Raw genomic sequence first — 20,559 nt, 5'->3', positions numbered from 1 at the left:
CTTCTGGAAGAATGGTCAAATGGTCAAAAACCACCACACTTACACGCACTCGAAATTGGGTTAACATGCACGCACTTTGACCACGCGGTCTCTAAAAAGAGAGGCGAAGGACTAACGGGGCTGGTTGAGCGGGCTAGATCCTCTCACTCCCTTATAGGGAGTCCCTCTGCCCCGTTGGGCTTCAAAGCGGAGCAGGTAGGGCGGGCTGTGTGGGAGGACCCCCTCACGCACCCGCCATTGCCACCCGGGGAAGCCTGCCTACTCCCAACTCCTGCAGTCCGGCTCCTCTCTCGAGTACATGCACAAAAATACACTTACACATACACAAAAAAGTAAAAAAAAAAAACATTCCCATAGACACACTCCTAAACCTTGTGGACAGCCTTCCCAGAAGAGTTGAAGCTGTTATAGCAGCAAAGGTGGGCCAACTCAATAGGAAACCCTACAGACTAAGGGCCCGTACACACAATCTGATTTTGCAATGGAATCGTGTGATGGCAGGCTGTTGTCGGAAAATCCGACCATTTGTACGCTCCATCGGACAATTGTCGGCTTTTTCGACAACAAATGTGGGATAGCATGCTTTAAAATTTTCCGACCACAAATGTGTTAGATTTTTACAATCGTGTGGACAAAAATCCAAAGTACGAACACGCATGCAAAGAAGCAATGCTCACCATAACACAACATTAGCAGAAGTTTCCTGAAGGGTGGCGCTAAAGAGCTAAAAAACCACGTAGTTTTGTGTTTGTTGGTCGACAATCCTTTCCTGTTTGTATGCAAGACAAGTTCATGGCCAACGCCCTTCGGACAAAAGTCCTACCCTTTGTCCGTGGAAAATCCGCTTGTGTGTACAAGGCTTAAGACTGGGATGCCATTAAAGTTCATGGGCCAGATTCACGTAGCTCAGCGGATCTATAGATCCGCTAGATCTACGTGAATTAAGATCCGCTCCCGCAAGTTTAGGAGGCAAGTGGCTAATTCACAAACCACTTACCTCCAAACTTGCGACGGCGGATCCTAAATTCCCCCGGCGGAATTCAAATTCCGCGGCTAGGGGAGTGTCATATTTAAATCAGGCGCGTTCCCGTGCCGATTTAAATGCGCATGCGTCGTCCGTAGAATTTCCCGGCGTGCATTGCTCCCACTGACGTCACTAGGACGTCAGTGGTTGCACTTGAGCGGGACTTGCGACGCGCGTGTTCGTGAATCGGCGTACGCAAACAACGTAGGAAAATTCAAATTCGACGCGGGAACGCCGGCTATACTTAACATTGGCTGCGCTTGATAAAAGAAGGGGTAAGTATACGACGGAAAACCGCTACGGAAACAACGTAAGAACACTGCGACGGGTCCGCGTACGTTCGTGAATTTGCGTATCTCGCTGATTTACATATTATTTATCGTAAATCAGCGGGAACGCCCCCGGCGCCATTTTTAAATTTAAAAGATCCGACAGTGTAACACAGTGTAACACTGTCGGATCTAGCCCTATCTATGCGTAACTGGTTCTATGAATCAGGCGCATAGATAGGACCAGTTTACGTCTGAGATACGATGGTGTATCTGTAGATACACCGTCGTATCTCTTTGTGAATCTGGCCCCATGTGTGTGTAAAGGCAGGTGTCCCAATACTTTTGGTGACATAGCGTATCTTTGGCTTTTAAGATAAATACCCTCTTTGGATCCAAATATTTTTAAGAAAATGTGTTTTATGGTCGAAATGATGGCAAATTCTTTTGATTCGATATTTTCTTATTCACACATTTCCATCTTTAGTTTCATGGAAAGAAGGTTGCGATAACCCGAGCTTGCTTATAGCAGATCCTATCTTGGCAGCAATAATCCTCACTATTTTGTCATCTTCTAATTATTAAACCGCTGATGTTTTGCATGTGGTTGACGGCCTTGAATGTGGTTCTTTGTCCCAGTTTGCAGTGGAATCACAGACGTTATTAACTGAATGAAAAGTACAGACTGTGATAATTGGAAGCACAAAAGTGAACAATGCAAACAAGTTTCATGCAGAGCAAAAAAAAAAGATTTTCACATTCAGGAACCATCATAGAGACAAGATAGGAGAGGGACAAGGCCAAATCTCCACACTTCATATAATAGTGAACCAAAACAAATAAGTTCAGAAATAAAGTTCTGTGTAATAAAATGGAATGACACAGGGAAAAAGATATGAACACATGAAGAAATGGAGGTGCAAAAAGGCATGGAAAGCCAAGACGCCAGCTGAAATCTGAGTAATTAGAAAGCAATCCTGCCCCTTGTCAGTGCAAATTACTGTATTTATCGGCGTATACCGCACACTTTTTCCCCCTTAAAATAAGGGGGAAATTGTGGGTGCGCGATATACGCCGATACCCGCTTCCTGCGCTGTGTTTGAACCTTGCCGCCGACATATACCAAGCGCAGTACACTCGGGTACATTCGGCCAGGCTCGGCTCCACTCGCGGTCACACCCTGTGCCGCCTCCTAACTTTTCTGCAAGAGGTGCCGAGCGTGCCCAAGTGAACTGCGCTCGGTATATGTCGTCGGCGGCGGCGTTCAAACACAGCGCGGGAAGCGGGGATCGACTCAGAAACGGCGCGGGAGAAGCGGGGAGGACACCACCAGGGCCGCAGACGGACGCCGGACCGGACAAGGCTGCCGATGGACGCCGGGCAAGACACCAAAACTGTAAGTAATTCATTTTTTTTTTCCAGGGATTTCCCTTCTACATTAGGGGTGCGGGCTATACGCCGGTGCGCGCTATAGGCAGATAAATACGGTAATATCAGCCGATTCAGTCTCAACTGATGGCCTATAAAAAGGTGTCTCATTACCAAGGTGTCACATAAGAAACCTATCATGGTGGGTAAAATCAAAAAGCTCCCTCAAGACCTTTGCAACCTTATTGTTGCAAAACATTCTGACGCCATATGTTACAGAAGGATTTCTAAACTTCTGAATGTTCCAGTGAGCACTGTTGGGGCCATAATCCAGAAGTGGAAAGAACATATTTTCACCATAAAGCGGTCACGACCAGGTGCTCCTCGCAAGATTTCTGACAGATCAGAAGAGTTGTCCAAGAGCCAACGACCACTTGTGGAGAGCTTCAGAAAGACGTGGAATTAGCATGTACAATTGTTTTAAAGAAAACAATAAGTAATGCACCCAACCGCCATGGCCTGTATGCACGCTCACCACACAAGACTCCATTGCTGAGGAAAAAGCATATTGAAGCTCAGTTAAAGTTTGCTGCGCAACATTTAGACAAGCCTGTGAAATATTGGGAGAATATAGTCTGATCAGATGAGACTTTGGATGCCATAATACACACCATGTGTGGAGGTCAAATGACATTTCACATCACCCCAAAATCTCCCCCAAACCAACAGTGAAGTTTGGAGGAGGGAACGTCATGGTGTGGGGCTGTTTTTCAGCACACGGTACTGGCAAACTTCATGACATTGAAGAAGAATGAATGGAAAAATGAACCAAGACATTCTTCATAAAAATCTGCTGCCACCTACCAGGATGATGAAGATGAACGAGGGAGGACATTTCAGCAAGACAATGATCCCAAATACAAAGCCAAGGAAACTCCCAATTGGTTTCAAAGAAAGAAAATAATGCTGCTGGAATGGCCCAACCAATCACCTGACTTGAATCCAATAGAAAATCTATGGAAAGAACTAAAGATCAGAGTTCATAGAAGAGGCCCACGGAATCTACAAGATTTGAAGACTGTTCATGTGGAAGAATGGACAAAAATCACACCTGAGCAACGCATGTGACGCATCTGACTCTCCATACAGAAGCCGTCATTACCAACAAAGGATTTTGTACCAAGTATTAAATACATTTTAGTTCTCATGTTCAATACTTTTTCCCTCTGTCATTCCATTTTATTACACATAACTTCACGTCTGAACTTCTTTGTTTTGGTGTCTTTGTATGTATGGATTGCATGGGACATGTGACAATGTCAATAGCACCTTTAGAAATATATTTACCTGGAAAAATGGTGAAGTGCCCAATACTTATTTTACCCGCTGTATATTAGATTGTCAATATCCACAGCATATATAAATTGTACATTCACAGTCCCTAACTCGCATTCATACACACACACACACACACATATGAGATAAGAAGAAGTTCTGGATGGCCGCACTTCCAAAAATGATTTGCCTTTTATTCAAGAAATAAAATCAAAAATACATGCCACAGCAGAATGGACAGAAGAGCTGACGCGTTTCACACTATCAAACCGTGCTCAGTCAGCCAGCACCTGTGTTTTCTAAACGGGAGGAGAGGTTTTACTTTCGTCTGACCCACCTGGAGCGATGATATCCCTTTCCCTACATACATACACACACACACACACACACACACATACATACATACATACATACATACATACATACATACATACATATATACACACACACACATATATACACACACACACACATACATACATACATACATACATACATACATATATATACACACACACACACACACACACATATATATACATACATATACACACACACATACACACACATACACACACACATATATACATACATATATACACACACACACACATACACACACACATACATACACACACACACACACACATACATACATACATACATACACACACACACACACACATACATACATACATACATACATACATACATACACACACATACTATGGCTAATTTAGACAGGAGCCAACTAACTTACCAGCATGTCTTTGGAGTGTGGGAGGAAATCTGAGTACCCGGAGGAAACCCACACAGGTATAGGGAGAACATGCAGACTCCAGGCAGGGAGTACCATGGTTGGTTCATAAAACCCCATATGGGTTTTCAGGTAGACCAAGGCAGTCAAAAAGCAGACAGTGTCGCGTTTCTTATAAAGAAGCTCTGTATGCTTTAGGATCAGATTGTCACAGATGCATCCTGTATTGAATGCTTATTATCAAACAAAAGATGTTATACAATTAAAAGTGACTAAAAACTATTTCCTAGTTTCTCCCGATGAGGGATATTGGGCTTTATAAAGTTTTTCTAGTTATCCATATAAAAAAAAGATCTGCAGAAGGTATGTGTTATTGAGTATTTGTATTATTTTTTTTTTAATCTAATTTACATGTAAATGTGCACAACCATAAATGGCATAATTACATTTCTTGATAATGTCTGTGTGATTAAAATATAGTGGCCCGGATTCACAAAGCACTTACGCCGACGTATCTCGAGATACGCCGCGTAAGTGTAACTATGCGCCGTCGTATCTGTGCGCCGTGCCCACAGAACTAGATATGCCTGAAAATAGGCTTCCTACGACCGACGTAGCTTGCCTACGCCGTCGCATCGTGGGCGCACAGTTACGTTGGGCACATTTGCCGCTCCCATAGATTTTCGATGCAAATGAGGGAGATACGCCGATTCACAAACGTAGTTGCGCCCGGCGCATCATATACGCTGTTTGCGTAAGACTTACGTCCGGCGTAAAGTTATTCCCTATATAGGAGGTGCAACTCATGCAAAGGTATGGACCAGGGAACAGCCGTCGTTTACGTAGTAGTACGTGAATAGGGCTGGGCGTAGGTTACGTTCACGTCGTAGGCAGTGATTCGACGTATCTTGGGGAGTAGTTTCGACGTGATTCTGCGCATGCGCACTGGGTTGCGTCCACAGGACGGTGCATGCGATGTACGTTATTCGTATCTTTATGACGCTCAGTACATCATTTACATTGGGTCACGCCTCATTAGCATGGCTCACGCCCACTTCCCCCTACGCTGGCTTACGCCGAGGAAACCCAGCGTAGATTTGGGGGCGAGTGCTTTGTGAATACTGTGCTTGGCGCTTTGCGCTACGCCGGCGTAGCCTAAAAAAGATACGCTACGCCGGCATAAATATGCGCCAATGTATGTGAATCCGGGCCAAAGACTCTATACACTCTCTAAATATGTCAATCTCCAACAATGCAATTGATAGCCAGAGAGCAAATTGACCAGTGATTTGGTAAAGCTTTTTTATTTTTTATTCATGTGAGGTGAGTTAATGACAGGTTCACTTTAATTATAGTAGAATGAGTGACAAATAGATGGAGACACTTTAAAGGTGTCTTCGGGGGCATCAAAGTGTGAAAATCAAAGAGACCCTCAACAGAATTAGCTTTGTTTTCCCACTTCCTGTGTTGAGAAGGTTACCGGGTCATATACAGGTTCCTTTCAACTGGAAAATAGGTGCCCCGAGGCCCGGGAAAAGCACAGATTGCTGTCGGCAGACAGACACGGGACACGTCACTGTCTGCAGCCCAGCTGACTTGTCTGAAGCTGCAGAAAGATGTCTGTGTTGCACTTGCAACCAATCAGATTTCCTAGAGCAGCCACCTGGGATCCAGTACACAGTTGCACCTACTATAATCAGTATCGTCCGTCATGCAGCTTTGTTAATGGTCAGGAATTGTTTTTTGCCCTAATGAACAATTAGATGCATTTATTGTTGAACCTTCTTCTTTAGAACTCTTTGTAAAATGTCCTTCCTTTAATCTCTGGTACTTAGAGGATAATTGAGGGTTGTAAAACCCTTTAAAGACTATTTCAATGTGTTTTTATGTGCTGTATATTAATTCATAGTTACTTTGTTAAAATTTATAATTACGTTGTTAAAAGTATTTCCCAGTCGCACAAAAAAATTGCTTTAGGCACAAAGGATATGGGCAGCCCAAGCAGATCCTCTAATAGCCATCCCGGGACCAATTCTGTGCACCAGGAGCCCCACCCGGGAACTACTACCTATGGCTGTCCATTTGACATATTCTGTAGCCTGGTAACATAGAGACCAGAGAGTCCAATCTGTTTCATACACCAACCAAACCACATACTGCCCAATTGGGCAGAATCACAATTTAGCTTTAGGCATTTTTCACCCCTGAGTGTTTTGTAGCTCTGAAACGTTATCGGCAAACAAAATCCCATGAAATCACTCAAAAAGGGGGGACTAGACGGGACTTTAGCAGTACCAATTTGACTAATGAAAGAAAATGCTGTAAAATATACATTTTATTGACAAAGATTAAAAATGACCAAGGTCTGACTTTGTTATAGAGGGTGGCTACGTTTATTCTCCATGGACCCGCTGTACTGTCTACAGGGCCGGACTGGGAATAAAAACCAGCCCTGGAAATAATTTCACACTAGCCCCATGGTATTATTATACCAGACCAGGGCTCAAGTCCTGCGGGAACACGTGGGAACGGCGTCCCTGCACTTTTTTCACAGCAGGAACGCAGTTCCCTTTGCAGGACTAGAGCAGCTGAGCCAATTCTTTACTAAGTGGCGATGCCCAGCTCGAGTCACTGTCAGGGGCAGGCAAACCTTAGTAATTTTTTATGTTACTGGCCGCTTCCTGTATATTGATTCATCGGGTAGTGTGCGGGTATTCTGTCACTTCCTAGATGCCGCAATGTCTCCTGGGAGCTTTTGTCATTGTTCCCAGGAGACATTGCGGAGGTCTGCCGCAAGTTATCGCAGGATTTACGTTTTTGGTTGTGTAGCACTACCCCCGAAGGAGTTGCTGGTTAGTTTTGGGTGTTGGGTGGCATGTTTCCTCTATTCCTCCCCCGTCTAGGGTACACAATGAGAGCTGAGAAGAACTGCAATGTCCACACTTTAGATGTCTTTTTCTGTACTTTATTACCCAACGGGGTAAAATAATAAAAGTAGTAGCAGCTGAAGAGGTAGAAGGGATAGTAGATTCAGGCGTATAACTAATTTGGAAACAATCCTGCTTCCAGCGATAAACTTTCATTGCCACTCTAGCCAGAGTGGGTATTGCGCACCTGGATAGGCCTCTCTCACCAGCCTAGCAGCCAGAGTGTCACACGGAACTTAAGCAAAGTTTCTGCCACAGACCTTCCCAAAGATGGAGATATTCTTGGTCCAGAATCCTTCTCAACACAGGATTAAGCACCCGGATCTCCCTTGAATAAACTTTAGTAAATTCAGAACTGACAGGCGACCATCACTCAGCCTCTCAGTAATGGTGTGTCCTTTGATGAAGTCGAAGGCCTCTCCTGAGATACCAGCCTCGTGCTCGGTACTCCCCCAGACAGGTTCTTCATCGGTCGGCTTCCTCCCTAGGATGGATAGCGCAGGGCCACTCTGCAACTGCAGACCCAGTCTAACTACTGGGCCTGCACAGTAGATTACTGCCCCGGACCAACGTGGTCCCGGAGCCAGAACCCCCGGCCATGAGGGCCACACATGGGGGGTGGTTGGACGACAGACCAGCGATCGACGACCCTCACTGATTGGTTGCTGAGAAAAAGTGCCCAATGCACCCTGACTTGACTGCTGCCACCCTCGGCCTGGGGTGGAGCTGACACCCCAGACAACAATAGTGGTCACCTGCAGTACAGCCATGGCTGGAACACAGGCCTAAATTTGAAAACGAATCAGTCAGAAATAACTAATTCTCTGACTACCCTCTAAATTTAGAGCAGGGCCAGCAGAGAAAGACAGCTGCCCGCTACACATGTAACATGACAAAATGTGGAAAATTTCAAGGGGTATGAATACTTTTTTCAAGGCACTGTATGAAAAAATGGTTGTGGAACGAATCCTCTGAGTTTCCATTATTTCTTGTGGGAAAATTTGCTTTGATATACGAGTGCTTTGGATTAAAAGCATGTTTCTAAAATTCAGGGTTTTACTGTAATGGCCATATGTGCATATACTGATCTGAAGCTTGGTTCATATGGTGGAACAAAATGGCTCCCAGTACGTCCCGCTGACCTCCACATGCGAAGGAATATCACCAGCACATCGAGGATATCTCAAACGGGCCCAAAGCTTTATTACGTGGTACATACAAAGGCAACGTTTCAAAGCCACACAGGGCCCCTTCTTTAGGCAAGTGGTTCTGAAATGCTGCCTTTGTATGTACCTTATGACCACGTAAAGCTTTGGATCCGTTTGAGGAATCCTTGGTGTGCTGGTGACATTCCTTCACATTGAGTGTCTATGGTTCCCAGCCTGGGGTCACGGCAGCACCCATCAATACTGAACTGCCATCTTTAGGAACTTGTTGGGAATATTGTGATCCGACCTCCACATAACCCATGCCTCTGCACGGTTCTTGTATGAGAATTGCCCAGGCCTTCCTTGAAGCATCTTCGAAGGATACCTGGATAATGTCATCACCAGAATAATCTCAACAACGGCCAGTCGCTGACATTTTCCACGACCCATTTAGTTAAACACTGCAAGGTTTACGGCTGGATTTCACATACACGGCTGAGGTCATGTAACTGGCAGCTGTGTGATGCACAATTGTAATTCCATGACTTCTCTCTCCCACAGACGTTGATGAATGTGCAGAGCGCAGATGTCACCCAGATGCTACGTGCGCCAACGTCCCTGGATCCTTCTCCTGTCGGTGTAACCCCGGCTTCACCGGCGATGGCTTCCAGTGCACGCAGGCCCCAGGTAACGGAAAGGGCTGACATGCGGCCCCCATGAGGATACGATTATCTGGAAATGTAACATCACTCGTAGCATATGCTTCAAATTAAAAAGCGGGTTTAATTCAAGCCTTTCAGCCAGCCGTGTATGTATGTATGCTAAGACATGATATTTTCTGACAAACTAACCCCGTGTTATTTCATCTGTTGTTCTGCGTTGGGCTTTGAAAGCAAAGCGTTGGCTACAAGCCACATTAATAAACTGCCGGTTATTAAGTTTGCGTAAAACCAGACACTAAAAGCTTTAGCATGTTGTCCTCATTTCAAATGTCGTTTTTAATATATTTTTTTTCAATCTGCAGATTTACCGTATATACTCGAGTATAAGCCGAGTTTTTCAGCACATTTTTTTGTGCTGAAAATTCCCCCATCGGCTTATACTCGAGTCGCCTTTTTGCGCCTGATCTCCTGGACTTTGGGGACCCGGTACCGGTTTGTTGTCTGGGGGACCTACGGGCAGGGAGCATCGATTTTTTCAAAATTGGGCACCCCTTCCATAGACTCCCATGTTAAACGGTAATTTCTCTGGTAACTTTGGGGACCCGGTACCGGCCAGCCCTAGGTCCCCTGGACCCGAAACTTGGCACACGTGTAGCCCCAGTTCTCCTCTACAAGTTTGCTGTCTGGGGGACCTACGGCCAGGGAGCACCGATTTTTTTTTTTTTTTTTTTTTTTTTTAAACCCCTTCTGTATACTCCCATGTTAAACTTAAGTCTAGTCATGGGCACAGTGAGGCATGCAGATGGACACCCTAGGCTTATACTCGAGTCAGTACGTTTTCCCAGTTTTTTTTTTTGTGGTAAAATTAGGTGCCTCGGCTTATATTTAGGTCGGCTTATACTCGAGTATATACGGTAATTAAATTGATGGAAATGTTTCTCCCCTGTTTGCTGGGGATAGTCTATGAGAGGTCTGTCCCTGCATCCCTGGTCACTCAGCAGTTTAGTGTAAATATTGCTCCAGCCCAATGTATGGCGTGTGTGGGGCGGTCTGGCTTTTCCAATGCACAGGAGCCAACCCAACAGTCACACTGGACAGGTGGCCATCCAATGCCACCACACATGTGCCAATAGCTGAAGCAGCAGCATAGTGGCACCTGCTCAGTGCAGCTGATGCCTGCGCTATTGAAAAGGCCGCCCACTGCATTCCATATACTATGGTGGTGTCCTGCACAGTGGCTGCCTTTTGCGCTGGAAAGACAAGAGAAGCGACACCATCGCCTGGGCAGTGCAGCTGTGTTTTTAACGCCTGAGCAGTTGAAAAGCCGGCCCACTCCTCACCATATATCCGGGTGGCACTTGCGGTGTCGCTGCCTTACGTCCTGCAAAGGGGTAGGGCAAAGTTGCTGTAACGTTTTGTCAGGATTTAAAAAAAAAAAAAAATGTATTTTATTTGAAGTATGTTTGGCTCTATATCTTGAATGTCTGCCTTTTTTTCCAAGTCTGTGACCAATCGCTTCAGGGCATGTTAAAAACTGATTGATGTGATTTTCTGGGTGTAGCCAAAATAGTGTGGATATATCTGAAAGGCGCTAAGGGATCACAAGACGGCACCTGCTGGAGTATTCTAGAGGAACCGTGTATCCAACAATGTTTATGTCTTGTTATTTTCTTCTATAACGTGCGTTGTGCGGTCATTTCTTTATTGCGCAGAGGAACCACGGCCCAGCACACCCTGCTTGGAGAAGAGACACGCTGCTCAGCCCAGAGGACCTCGTCCCCCACTCATCGGCGCTTTTTTACCGGAATGTGACGAAGAGGGTAACTACGTCCCGCTGCAGTGCCACGGCAGTACAGGCCACTGCTGGTGTGTGGACAGGAATGGCAATGAGATTGAAGGAACAAGGAGGCCAGCTGGCAGCGGAAGGCCACAGTGTGGCATTCCAGGTATGCACCAATCAAAACCTCTGCCCTGTTCTTACAGTATGGCGGCCAGAGGGCACATATACAGTATGTCTAGGTCAGTGCTGCTCAGACTTTAATTTTTTCTGATCACGACAGCCTTTCAGAATATGCAAAATTTTGAGGCTCACATCAGAGTATTTGGTATCTCCCCTCCCCCCCCACCTCTTCACATCATAGTCCTCAGACCCCCCACAGCCCCACCCCACTCCTCTTTTCAAACAAATCCTACTGACACCAATGATGGGGCATCATTTCTCCCACTGACACCAATGATGGGCCACTATTCCTCCCTCTGACACCAACGATCAGCAACTATTCCTCCCTCTGATACCAATGATGGGACACTGCTCCCTCCCCTGATACCAATGATGGGCCACTATTCCTCCCCGTGATACCAATTATGGGCCACTATTCCTCCACGTGATACCAATGATGGGCCACTATTCCTCCACGTGATACCAATGATGGGCCACTATTCCTCCCCGTGATAACAATGATGGGACACTATTCCTCCCCGTGATACCAATGATGGGACACTATTACTTCCCCTGATACCAATGATTGGGCCACTATTCCTTCCCCTGATACCAATGATTGGACACTGTTCCCTCCCCTGATACCAATGATGGGCCACTATTCCTTCCCCTGATACCAATGATTGGGCCACTATTCCTTCCCCTGATACCAATGATTGGACACTGTTCCCTCCCCTGATACCAATGATGGGCCACTATTCCTTCCCCTGATACCAATGATTGGACACTGTTCCCTCCCCTGATACCAATGATTGGACACTGTTCCCTCCCCTGATACCAATGATTGGACACTGTTCCCTCCCCTGATACCAATGATTGGACACTGTTCCCTCCCCTGATACCAATGATTGGACACTGTTCCCTCCGCTGATACCAATGATTGGACACTGTTCCCTCCGCTGATACCAATGATGGGCCACTATTCCTTCCTCTGATACTAACGATGGGCCACTATTAATCCCTCTGATACCAACGATGGGTCACTATTCCTCCCTCCGATACCAACGATGGACCACTATCCCTCTCATTGACACCAGCGATGAGGCGCTATCAGCGCCAGAACATTTTCTACACCCACTGACTCTCCCAAAGTCTGAAGGACAGTAAACTGGCCCTTTGTTCAGAAAGTTTGGAGACCCCTGGTATAGTGAACTGAGTGCTCCACTCTGCATATATGTCACGCTGCAAGTTGGGATGATTAAACTTTTATATTGTCACACAAAGGCTACATTGCAGCTTTCACTGTATCCTGGTCTGAAGCTTTATGATTTGCTGTAATGTATATTCCTAGCTGTGCTGAAGAAACACACACATATATATATATATATATATATATATATATATATATATATATATATATATATATATATATATATATATATAATGCGTATGTATATATGTGTGCATGGGGGGGGGGCTTTAGTCAGCATAGTGCATGGGATGTTTCTTTTCCATGTCCGCCTTGTCTATATTATTTAAATGGAGCACATCTTGTCCCTCTTGTATTTTCTGAGCAGAACCCACCCAGAGGCCGCAGACTATGTGTGAAAGGTGGAAGCAGAGCCTCGTCGATCATTATGGCGGAAGCCCCTCTGCCGAGCATTATATACCGCAGTGCGATGCGTATGGAGAATTCAGCCCTCTGCAGTGTCACGGCAATAGCGGCTATTGCTGGTGTGTGGATAAAGACGGGAGAGAGATTGAGGGGTCCAGGACGCAGCCAGGGATGACACCGGCATGTAAGTACCGAACGCGGTAATCGCCTAAATATGTGATCAGAAGCCCCGCCCAGCCTGACGTCCAGAAACAAAGGGGCCTATGTAGACTGGCTGTCCTGCTGTGTGTTCTCTGCATAGTGTAGACAGGGAGTGTGATGTCACATGACCAGTTATAAGGTCATGTGACAGGTGTTCCTTCTCCCTCCTGACACTTTTTTTTTTGCCATTTATTAGAATGATTATGCTTGGTTGTTCATAAATTCCAAGCAAGCAAAGCACCAAATGCATAAATAAGAACACATAACATTAAAGGGCTTGTTCATCCGAGGTGCTGTAGGACTGCATTGGGCGGCTATTCCAGAGCAGTCCTACCACAAGACAAGGCAGAATGCTGTGTCTCCTACCTAACCAGTGGGGTTTTTTTTCATTGCAGTTGGACACAATCCATCGCCTGCCTTGCTGCAGGTAAAAGAAATAAATGAAATATCACTGTGTGACATTTCAATAAAGTTGAAAAAAAAAAAAAGCAAACAGTTCAATCAGCTGCGATTAGCACATCAGAACTACATTCATCCCACCGCACACCATTGGCTGCGTTCTAATGCAGCCGTAGGTGTAGAGGTGCCACCTCATCCCTTTAACCACTTAAGACCCGGACCTTTATGCAGGTAAAGGACCAGGCCAGTTTTTGAGATTTGGCACTGATCTGGAAGAATACACATGATTCTCGTCTATAGACAACATTTGATTGTGTTGGAGTTCAGCTTTAAGATGCCAGCTGTTGGTTTCTGATCATCTGTTTTCATATGTTGCAGGTTTACCAAGTGTAGCTCCTCCGACTGTGCGACCAACGCCACGCCCTGACGTGACTCCTCCCACATCTGGCACATATCTCCTGTATGCACAGGGCCAGCAGATCGGATACCTACCACTGGATGGCGTGAAGTTTCGCAAGGACAAAGCGAGGACGCTCCTGGCACTACATGTAAAGTATCTTTCATATCCCAGAGAATTCCCCTCCTTTTCTGTATACAGGATTACACTTAATGGGCGGCTTCAATCATCATCACAATCATTTTAATCAAAGTGATGAAATCTTTTTGGGGATGTCTCTACCAGATTTGCACATCTAGAGAGTGACATTTTGCCCATTCTTCTTTGAAAATAGCCCAAGCTCTGTCAGATTGGATGGAGAGCGTCTGTGAACAGTAATTTTCAAGTCTTGCCACAGATTCTCAATTGGATTTATGTCTGGACTTTGGGCCATTCTAACATATGAATATGCTTTGATCTAAACCATTCCATTGTAGCTCTGGCTGTAGGTTTATCATCGTTGTCTTACTGGAAGGTGAAGCTCTGCCCCAGTCTCAAGTCTTTTGCAGACTCTAACAGGTTTTCTTCTAAGATTGCCCTGTATTTGGCTCCATCCATCTTCCCATCAACTCTGACCAGCTTCCCTGTCTCTGCTGAAGAAAAGCATCCCCACAACATGATGCTGCCACCACCATGTTTCACAGTGGGGATGGTGTGTTTAGGGTGATGTGCAGTGTTAGTTTTTCACCACACATAGCGTTTTGCTTTTAGGCCAAAAAGTTAAATTTTGGGTCTCATCTGACCAGAGCACCTTCTTCCACATGTTTGCTTTTTGTTTCAACAATGGTTTTCTTGCCACTCTTCCATAAAGGTCAGATTTGTGGAGTGCACAACTAATATTTGTCCTGTGGACAGATTCTCCCACCTGAGCTGTGGATCTCTGAAGCTCCTCCGGAGTTACCATGGGCCTCTTGGCTGCTTCTATGATGAATGCTCTCCTTGCCTGGCCTGTCAGTTTAGGTGGACGGCCATGTCTTGGTAGGTTTTCAGTTGTGCCATACTCGTTTAAATTTTTCAGATGATGGCTTGAGCAGAGCTCCGTGAGATGTTCAAAGTTTGGGATATTTTTTAACCCAACCCTGCTTTAAACTTCTCCACAGCATTATCCCAGACTTGTCTGGTGTGTTCCTTGGCCTTCCTGATGCTGTTTGTTCACTAAGGTTCTCTATCAAACCTCTGAGGGCTTCACAGAACAGATGTATTTTCTTTATCGTACATCACGGGACACAGAGCGGCATTCATTACTATATGGGTTATATGGAGTACCTTCAGGTGTAGACACTGGCAATCTCAAACAGGAAATGCCCCTCCCTATATAACCCCCTCCCACAGGAGGAGTACCTCAGTTTTTACGCCAGTGTCTTAGGTGTTAGTCATGGTTTAGCTTGCCTCCGCATCCTTGGGATTAGGTGAGCTACCGGTTCTGTCCAAAAAAGCCTCAGCGCTAAAGTGGTCAGTAACCGGACCCCAAACCCTTGGGGTATAGCCCATAATGCTTTTCTTTTTAGAGAGCTGGACCCTGGGCCCAGAACTTAGAAACCTTTGGGTACCTAAAGTTTTCTGTTGCCAGGGTGCTATATGGGCCCAGGACAGTGGATCCTTCATAGGAACCCAGGGCCTGAAGGTCTAGACATCCCCACGGAGATGGGGGAAGATTGGGCCTCTTGCTTGGCAAAGTCCTGCGGCATGGAGCAGGTAAGTGAGGGGAAAACTTGCGGAACTTGGTTCTTAGCAGGTTTTTTTCTGGGGGGTCACAGGGGACATGCCTAAAGTTATGCACTGCATCTGGCAAACTAGTCACATATCATAAAGATAGGATGGCTCTCTATGTATTATTCCCCATAAGATGTGACCTCCCTTGTAGTGTTGGAAAAGCATTGAGTGGGGCCTGTGTTATATAAAAATATATGTGTGTGTCAGAGAGCTTTGCTTACCTGCAGGCCTCCAGGCGATGCTCCATTCAGTCTTCCTCCTCAGAGCCTGCAAGCAGGCAAAACGCTGGCCTCCTCATGGTTCCAGGCTGCAGGCCGCAGTTTGCTGGAACAGAGAGGTCCCTTCCTCCCAAAATCCCCCCCCCCCTCCCCCTGTCGGGAGGGGCATTTCCTGTTTGAGGTTGCTGGGGGGGAAGGGCGGGTCAGTGGCTTAAAGGAAGGGGCGGCCCTTCCTTGTTTGTTCCATCAATACTTTGGAACTGAGGACATAGACCAGAGTGGCAGCACGGGGCGCCGAGGACACACAGTGGCCAGAAAGGATATTGCAGTCTTCAGAGGACTGTTTTGTCAAGCCTAGAAATAGGCTGTTTCTTTTCCATCTCATAGTTTTTCTTTGCAATACTACTCAGGGGGACAGAATGTTTTTTCTTTCCTGGATTTGAAACAAAAACGAAAAAAAAAAAAAAAAAAAGTCATCTAGGGGAGAGGAAGCATTTTTTTATCCCCCAAACAGGTGTTTGGACAATTAACTTTTATAGTTCCAAATACCAATAGGTAGCAGGTGTACCTCGGTATTGTACCATGGTATGCCGCTGTTTTCCCTACAGGGAGCCTTGGGGCCATCGGGATCTGGGGCTGGAGCTGACGCGGGTCAGTCCAGCCCTAAGATGGTCACGGAGGAGGTATTACTCACCTCTTTAAAAGAGATGAGAAAAGCATGGAAAAAAAAAAAAAAAAAAAAAAAAAAAAAAAAATGATATCCGCAGCTATGCGGGGCAGTAAGCGGAATAGATCTCCGTCGCCCGAGCGCGGACCCTCAGAAGAGGAGGTCCTTTCCTCAGGGGAATTGGACGACCTCTTGGACACGGACCAAGTAGGTTCAGGGATCGAAGACCCGGATACAGAGGAGTCTGGGGCAGTCTCCCTGAGGGAGAGCTGGTGGATTCAAGGATTGTCGGACTTGGTCCATAGGACATTCAACTTGCCAGTACCAGATCTCCAGGTATCGACGGTTTCAGCTTTGGGCTCACTGAGGGCGCCTCAAAGCAATGCTGTGTTTCCGATCCATCCTCTATTAGAGGGAATTTTGTTCCAAGATTGGAACAAGCCAGATAAGATCTTCTTACCACCTAAAAGGTTCTCTGTCCTATATCCTATGGAAGAAAATTTTTCCAAAAGATGGGCTACTCCTGCAGTGGACGCAGCCATCTCATGTGTTAACAGATCGTTAACATGCCCTGTAGAAAACATACAGGTGTTCAAGGATCCAGTTGATAAGCGCTTGGAAGCACTACTTAAGAACTCCTTCACTACTGCAGGGGCAGTAGTACAGCCAGCTGTGGCTGCGATTGGGGTCGCTCAAGCATTATCGGATCAATTTAAGCAGATGCTTAAACTTATTCCGGCCCAGCAGGCAGAAAAATTTTCGGATGTCCCTAAGGCCATATGTTTTACGGTAGACGCAATCAAGGATTCTATCCAGCAAGCGTCACGTTTATCGTTATCCCTTATCCATATGAGAAGACTCTTATGGTTAAAAAGCTGGGAGGCTGAGCCCCCATGCAAGAAGCTCCTGGTAGGGTTCCCCTTCCATGGAGGACGACTCTTCGGAGAAGACCTAGATAAATACATTCAGACCATTTCAAACGGCAAGAGTACTCTCTTGCCAACTAAGAAGAAGGTTCAGGGACCTGCGTTTAAACGACAGTATTCCCCTGGGCAGGGGCCCTCTAATGCCAAGCAGTATCGACGGCCTCCTGCAAAAGCAAACTTCGGCTTCAACAGCAGATCACAAGGACAGGCTGTTAGAGGCAAAAGGCAGTGGTTTCGCAAACCAGCAAAACCAGCCCCCAAGCCAACCTTATGAAGGGGCGCCCCCACCCACGAAGGTGGGGGGAAGGCTGCGACTCTTTTCAGAGATTTGGGAAGCCAGCATTCCCGACGAGTGGGTACGGTCTTCCGTGGCCACAGGCTACAAATTAGATTTCCTAAGGTTTCCTCCTCCTCATTTCCAGAAGTCGAGGATTCCAAACGATCCGGAAAAGGGAGCCGCATTAAGATCGGCATTAGATCATCTACTTTCCCAGGAAGTAATAGTAGAGGTACCAGTCCTGGAACAGGGGCTGGGTTTCTACTCCAACCTATTCATCATCCCAAAATCCAATGGAGATGTCAGGCCAATTTTGGACCTAAAGATGGTAAATGCATATCTAAAGATCCGCTCATTTCGGATGGAATCCGTGCGGTCAGCAGCTGCCACACTCCAGAAGGACGACTTCATGGCGTCCATAGACATAAAGGATGCCTACCTTCATGTTCCAATTTATCAGCCACATCAAAGATATCTACGCTTCATGGTGGCTTCGCGTCACTTCCAATTCGTGGCGCTTCCCTTCGGGTTGGCTACGGCCCCCCGGGTGTTCACGAAGGTCCTAGCTCCAATCCTAGCCAAACTAAGGATCCAAGGGGTCACGATCCTAGCATACCTGGACGACCTCCTAGTCATAGATCACTCGTCTCCCGGCTTGGAACGAGCAGTGGCCCTCACGGTCCAATACCTCGAGAGGTTCGGCTGGGTCCTAAATCGAGAAAAGTCAGCTTTCCAGCCCACAAAGCAGTTGGAATATCTCGGCATGAGATTAGACACAGAACAACAAGGAGTGTTCCTACCTCTGAGGAAGGTAAAAGCCATCAAGGAATTAATCCTACTGGTTCTAAGCAAGAAAGAACCGACTATTCGCCTATGTATGAGGTTACTAGGCAAGATGGTGGCCACATTCGAGGCGGTACCATACGCCCAGAGCCACACTCGCATCCTACAGGCAGCCATCCTGTCAGCATGGAGCAGAAGGCCACAGGCCTTGGATATCCCGTTGCCGCTCTCATCAAGAGTCCGACAAAGTCTGTGTTGGTGGTTAGACCCTCAGAATCTACTGAAGGGGAGGTCTTTCAGCCCAGTGGCTTGGAAGATAGTGACCACAGACGCCAGCCTGACGGGCTGGGGAGCAATTTTGGATGGTTGCACTCGCCAAGGTACTTGGGCAAAGCCAGAGAAGCAGTTGCCCATCAACATCTTGGAGCTCAGAGCTGCTCGACTAGCCCTCAGGGCTTGGACGTCAAAATTGCAGGGGTTCCCGGTGAGAATTCAATCAGACAATGCCACGGCCGTGGCACACATAAATCACCAAGGGGGAACCAGGAGTCAAACCGCTCAGAGAGAGGTGAGCTTGATTCTTCTATGGGCAGAGGCTCATGTGCCCTGCATATCGGCAATATTCATTCCAGGAGTGGACAACTTTCAGGCGGACTTCTTAAGCCGCCAGACTCTATGGCCGGGGGAATGGTCTCTGCATCCACTAGTCTTTCAAGCACTCTGCCAAAGATGGGGAGTGCCGGACGTGGATATCATGGCATCGAGACTCAACAAGAAACTAGACAGGTTCATGTCCCGCTCAAGGGATCCGATGGCCTGCGGAACCGATGCGTTGGTTTGCCCTTGGCATCAGTTCAAACTTCTTTATGCGTTTCCCCCGCTCCAGTTACTACCCCGCCTGCTGCGCAGGATCCGGGTGGAGCACATACCAGTCATCCTGGTAGCTCCAGCATGGCCCAGAAGGGCATGGTACTCACTAATCTTAAGGATGGTAGTGGGAGACCCTTGGACTCTTCCTCTACGGCCAGACCTGCTATCGCAAGGTCCGATCCTCCACCCTGCCTTACGGCATCTAAATTTGACGGCCTGGAAGCTGAATCCCTGATTCTCAGGGGTAGAGGTCTGTCTCAGAAAGTAATCTCTACCCTAATCAGAGCCAGGAAACCGGTCTCTAGGGTGATTTATTACAGGGTCTGGAAGGCCTATGTAGGCTGGTGTGAGTCCAAGCGATGGCTTTCTCGCAAATTTACCATCGATAGAGTATTAAGTTTTCTCCAGCTAGGAGTGGATAAAGGATTGGCATTAAGCACAATCAAAGGACAGATTTCTGCTCTGTCAGTGTGGTTTCAGCGGCCGCTGGCCACCCACTCGCTGGTTAAGACCTTCCTTCAAGGGGTCTTACGTATTAGACCTCCAGTTAAATCCCCGCTTTGTCCGTGGGATTTAAATCTTGTTCTGTCAAAGTTTACAGAAACAACCGTTTGAGCCGTTGGCTGATATTCCTTTGGTTCTACTGACAAGGAAGTTAGTATTTTTGGTTGCCATAGTTTCCGCAAGAAGAGTTTCGGAGCTGGCAGCCTTATCCTGTAAGGAACCATATCTTGTTTTTCATAAGGACAGGGTCGTTCTCCGCCCTCATCCTTCCTTCCTTCCGAAGGTCATATCCAGTTTTCATTTGAACCAGGATTTGGTATTACCATCCTTCTTCCCTAAACCTACTTCCAGAAAGGAAGGGTTGCTGCATACCTTGGATATTGTCAGGGCCATGAAGGCCTATCTTAAAGCTACAAAGAAGATCCGGAAGACAGATGTGCTGTTCATTCTACCGGATGGGCCCAAGAAGGGGCAGGCAGCTGCAAGGTCCACCATTTCTAGGTGGATTAAGCAATTAATCA

General features: G+C 46.5%; 1 protein-coding gene across 1 annotated transcript in view; it reads left to right on the top strand.

Moving 5' to 3' along the window:
- The window catches only part of NID2 (nidogen 2), a 105,881-nt gene that overhangs the window by 63,866 nt on the left and 21,456 nt on the right, over positions 1 to 20,559 (top strand). Inside the window, exons 12-15 of the mRNA XM_040332954.1 lie at positions 9,390 to 9,515; positions 11,203 to 11,436; positions 13,007 to 13,228; positions 14,023 to 14,192. Coding sequence (XP_040188888.1) covers positions 9,390 to 9,515; positions 11,203 to 11,436; positions 13,007 to 13,228; positions 14,023 to 14,192 — 752 coding nt within the window. The remainder of the gene's footprint in view (positions 1 to 9,389; positions 9,516 to 11,202; positions 11,437 to 13,006; positions 13,229 to 14,022; positions 14,193 to 20,559) is intronic.

The sequence above is a fragment of the Rana temporaria genome, chromosome 13 (assembly GCF_905171775.1).
Source record: "Rana temporaria chromosome 13, aRanTem1.1, whole genome shotgun sequence".
In the NCBI taxonomy this organism is placed as follows: domain Eukaryota; kingdom Metazoa; phylum Chordata; class Amphibia; order Anura; family Ranidae; genus Rana; species Rana temporaria.
The sequence above is the reverse complement of the archived record's forward strand: the minus strand, read 5'-3'. Positions and strand labels throughout refer to the sequence as shown.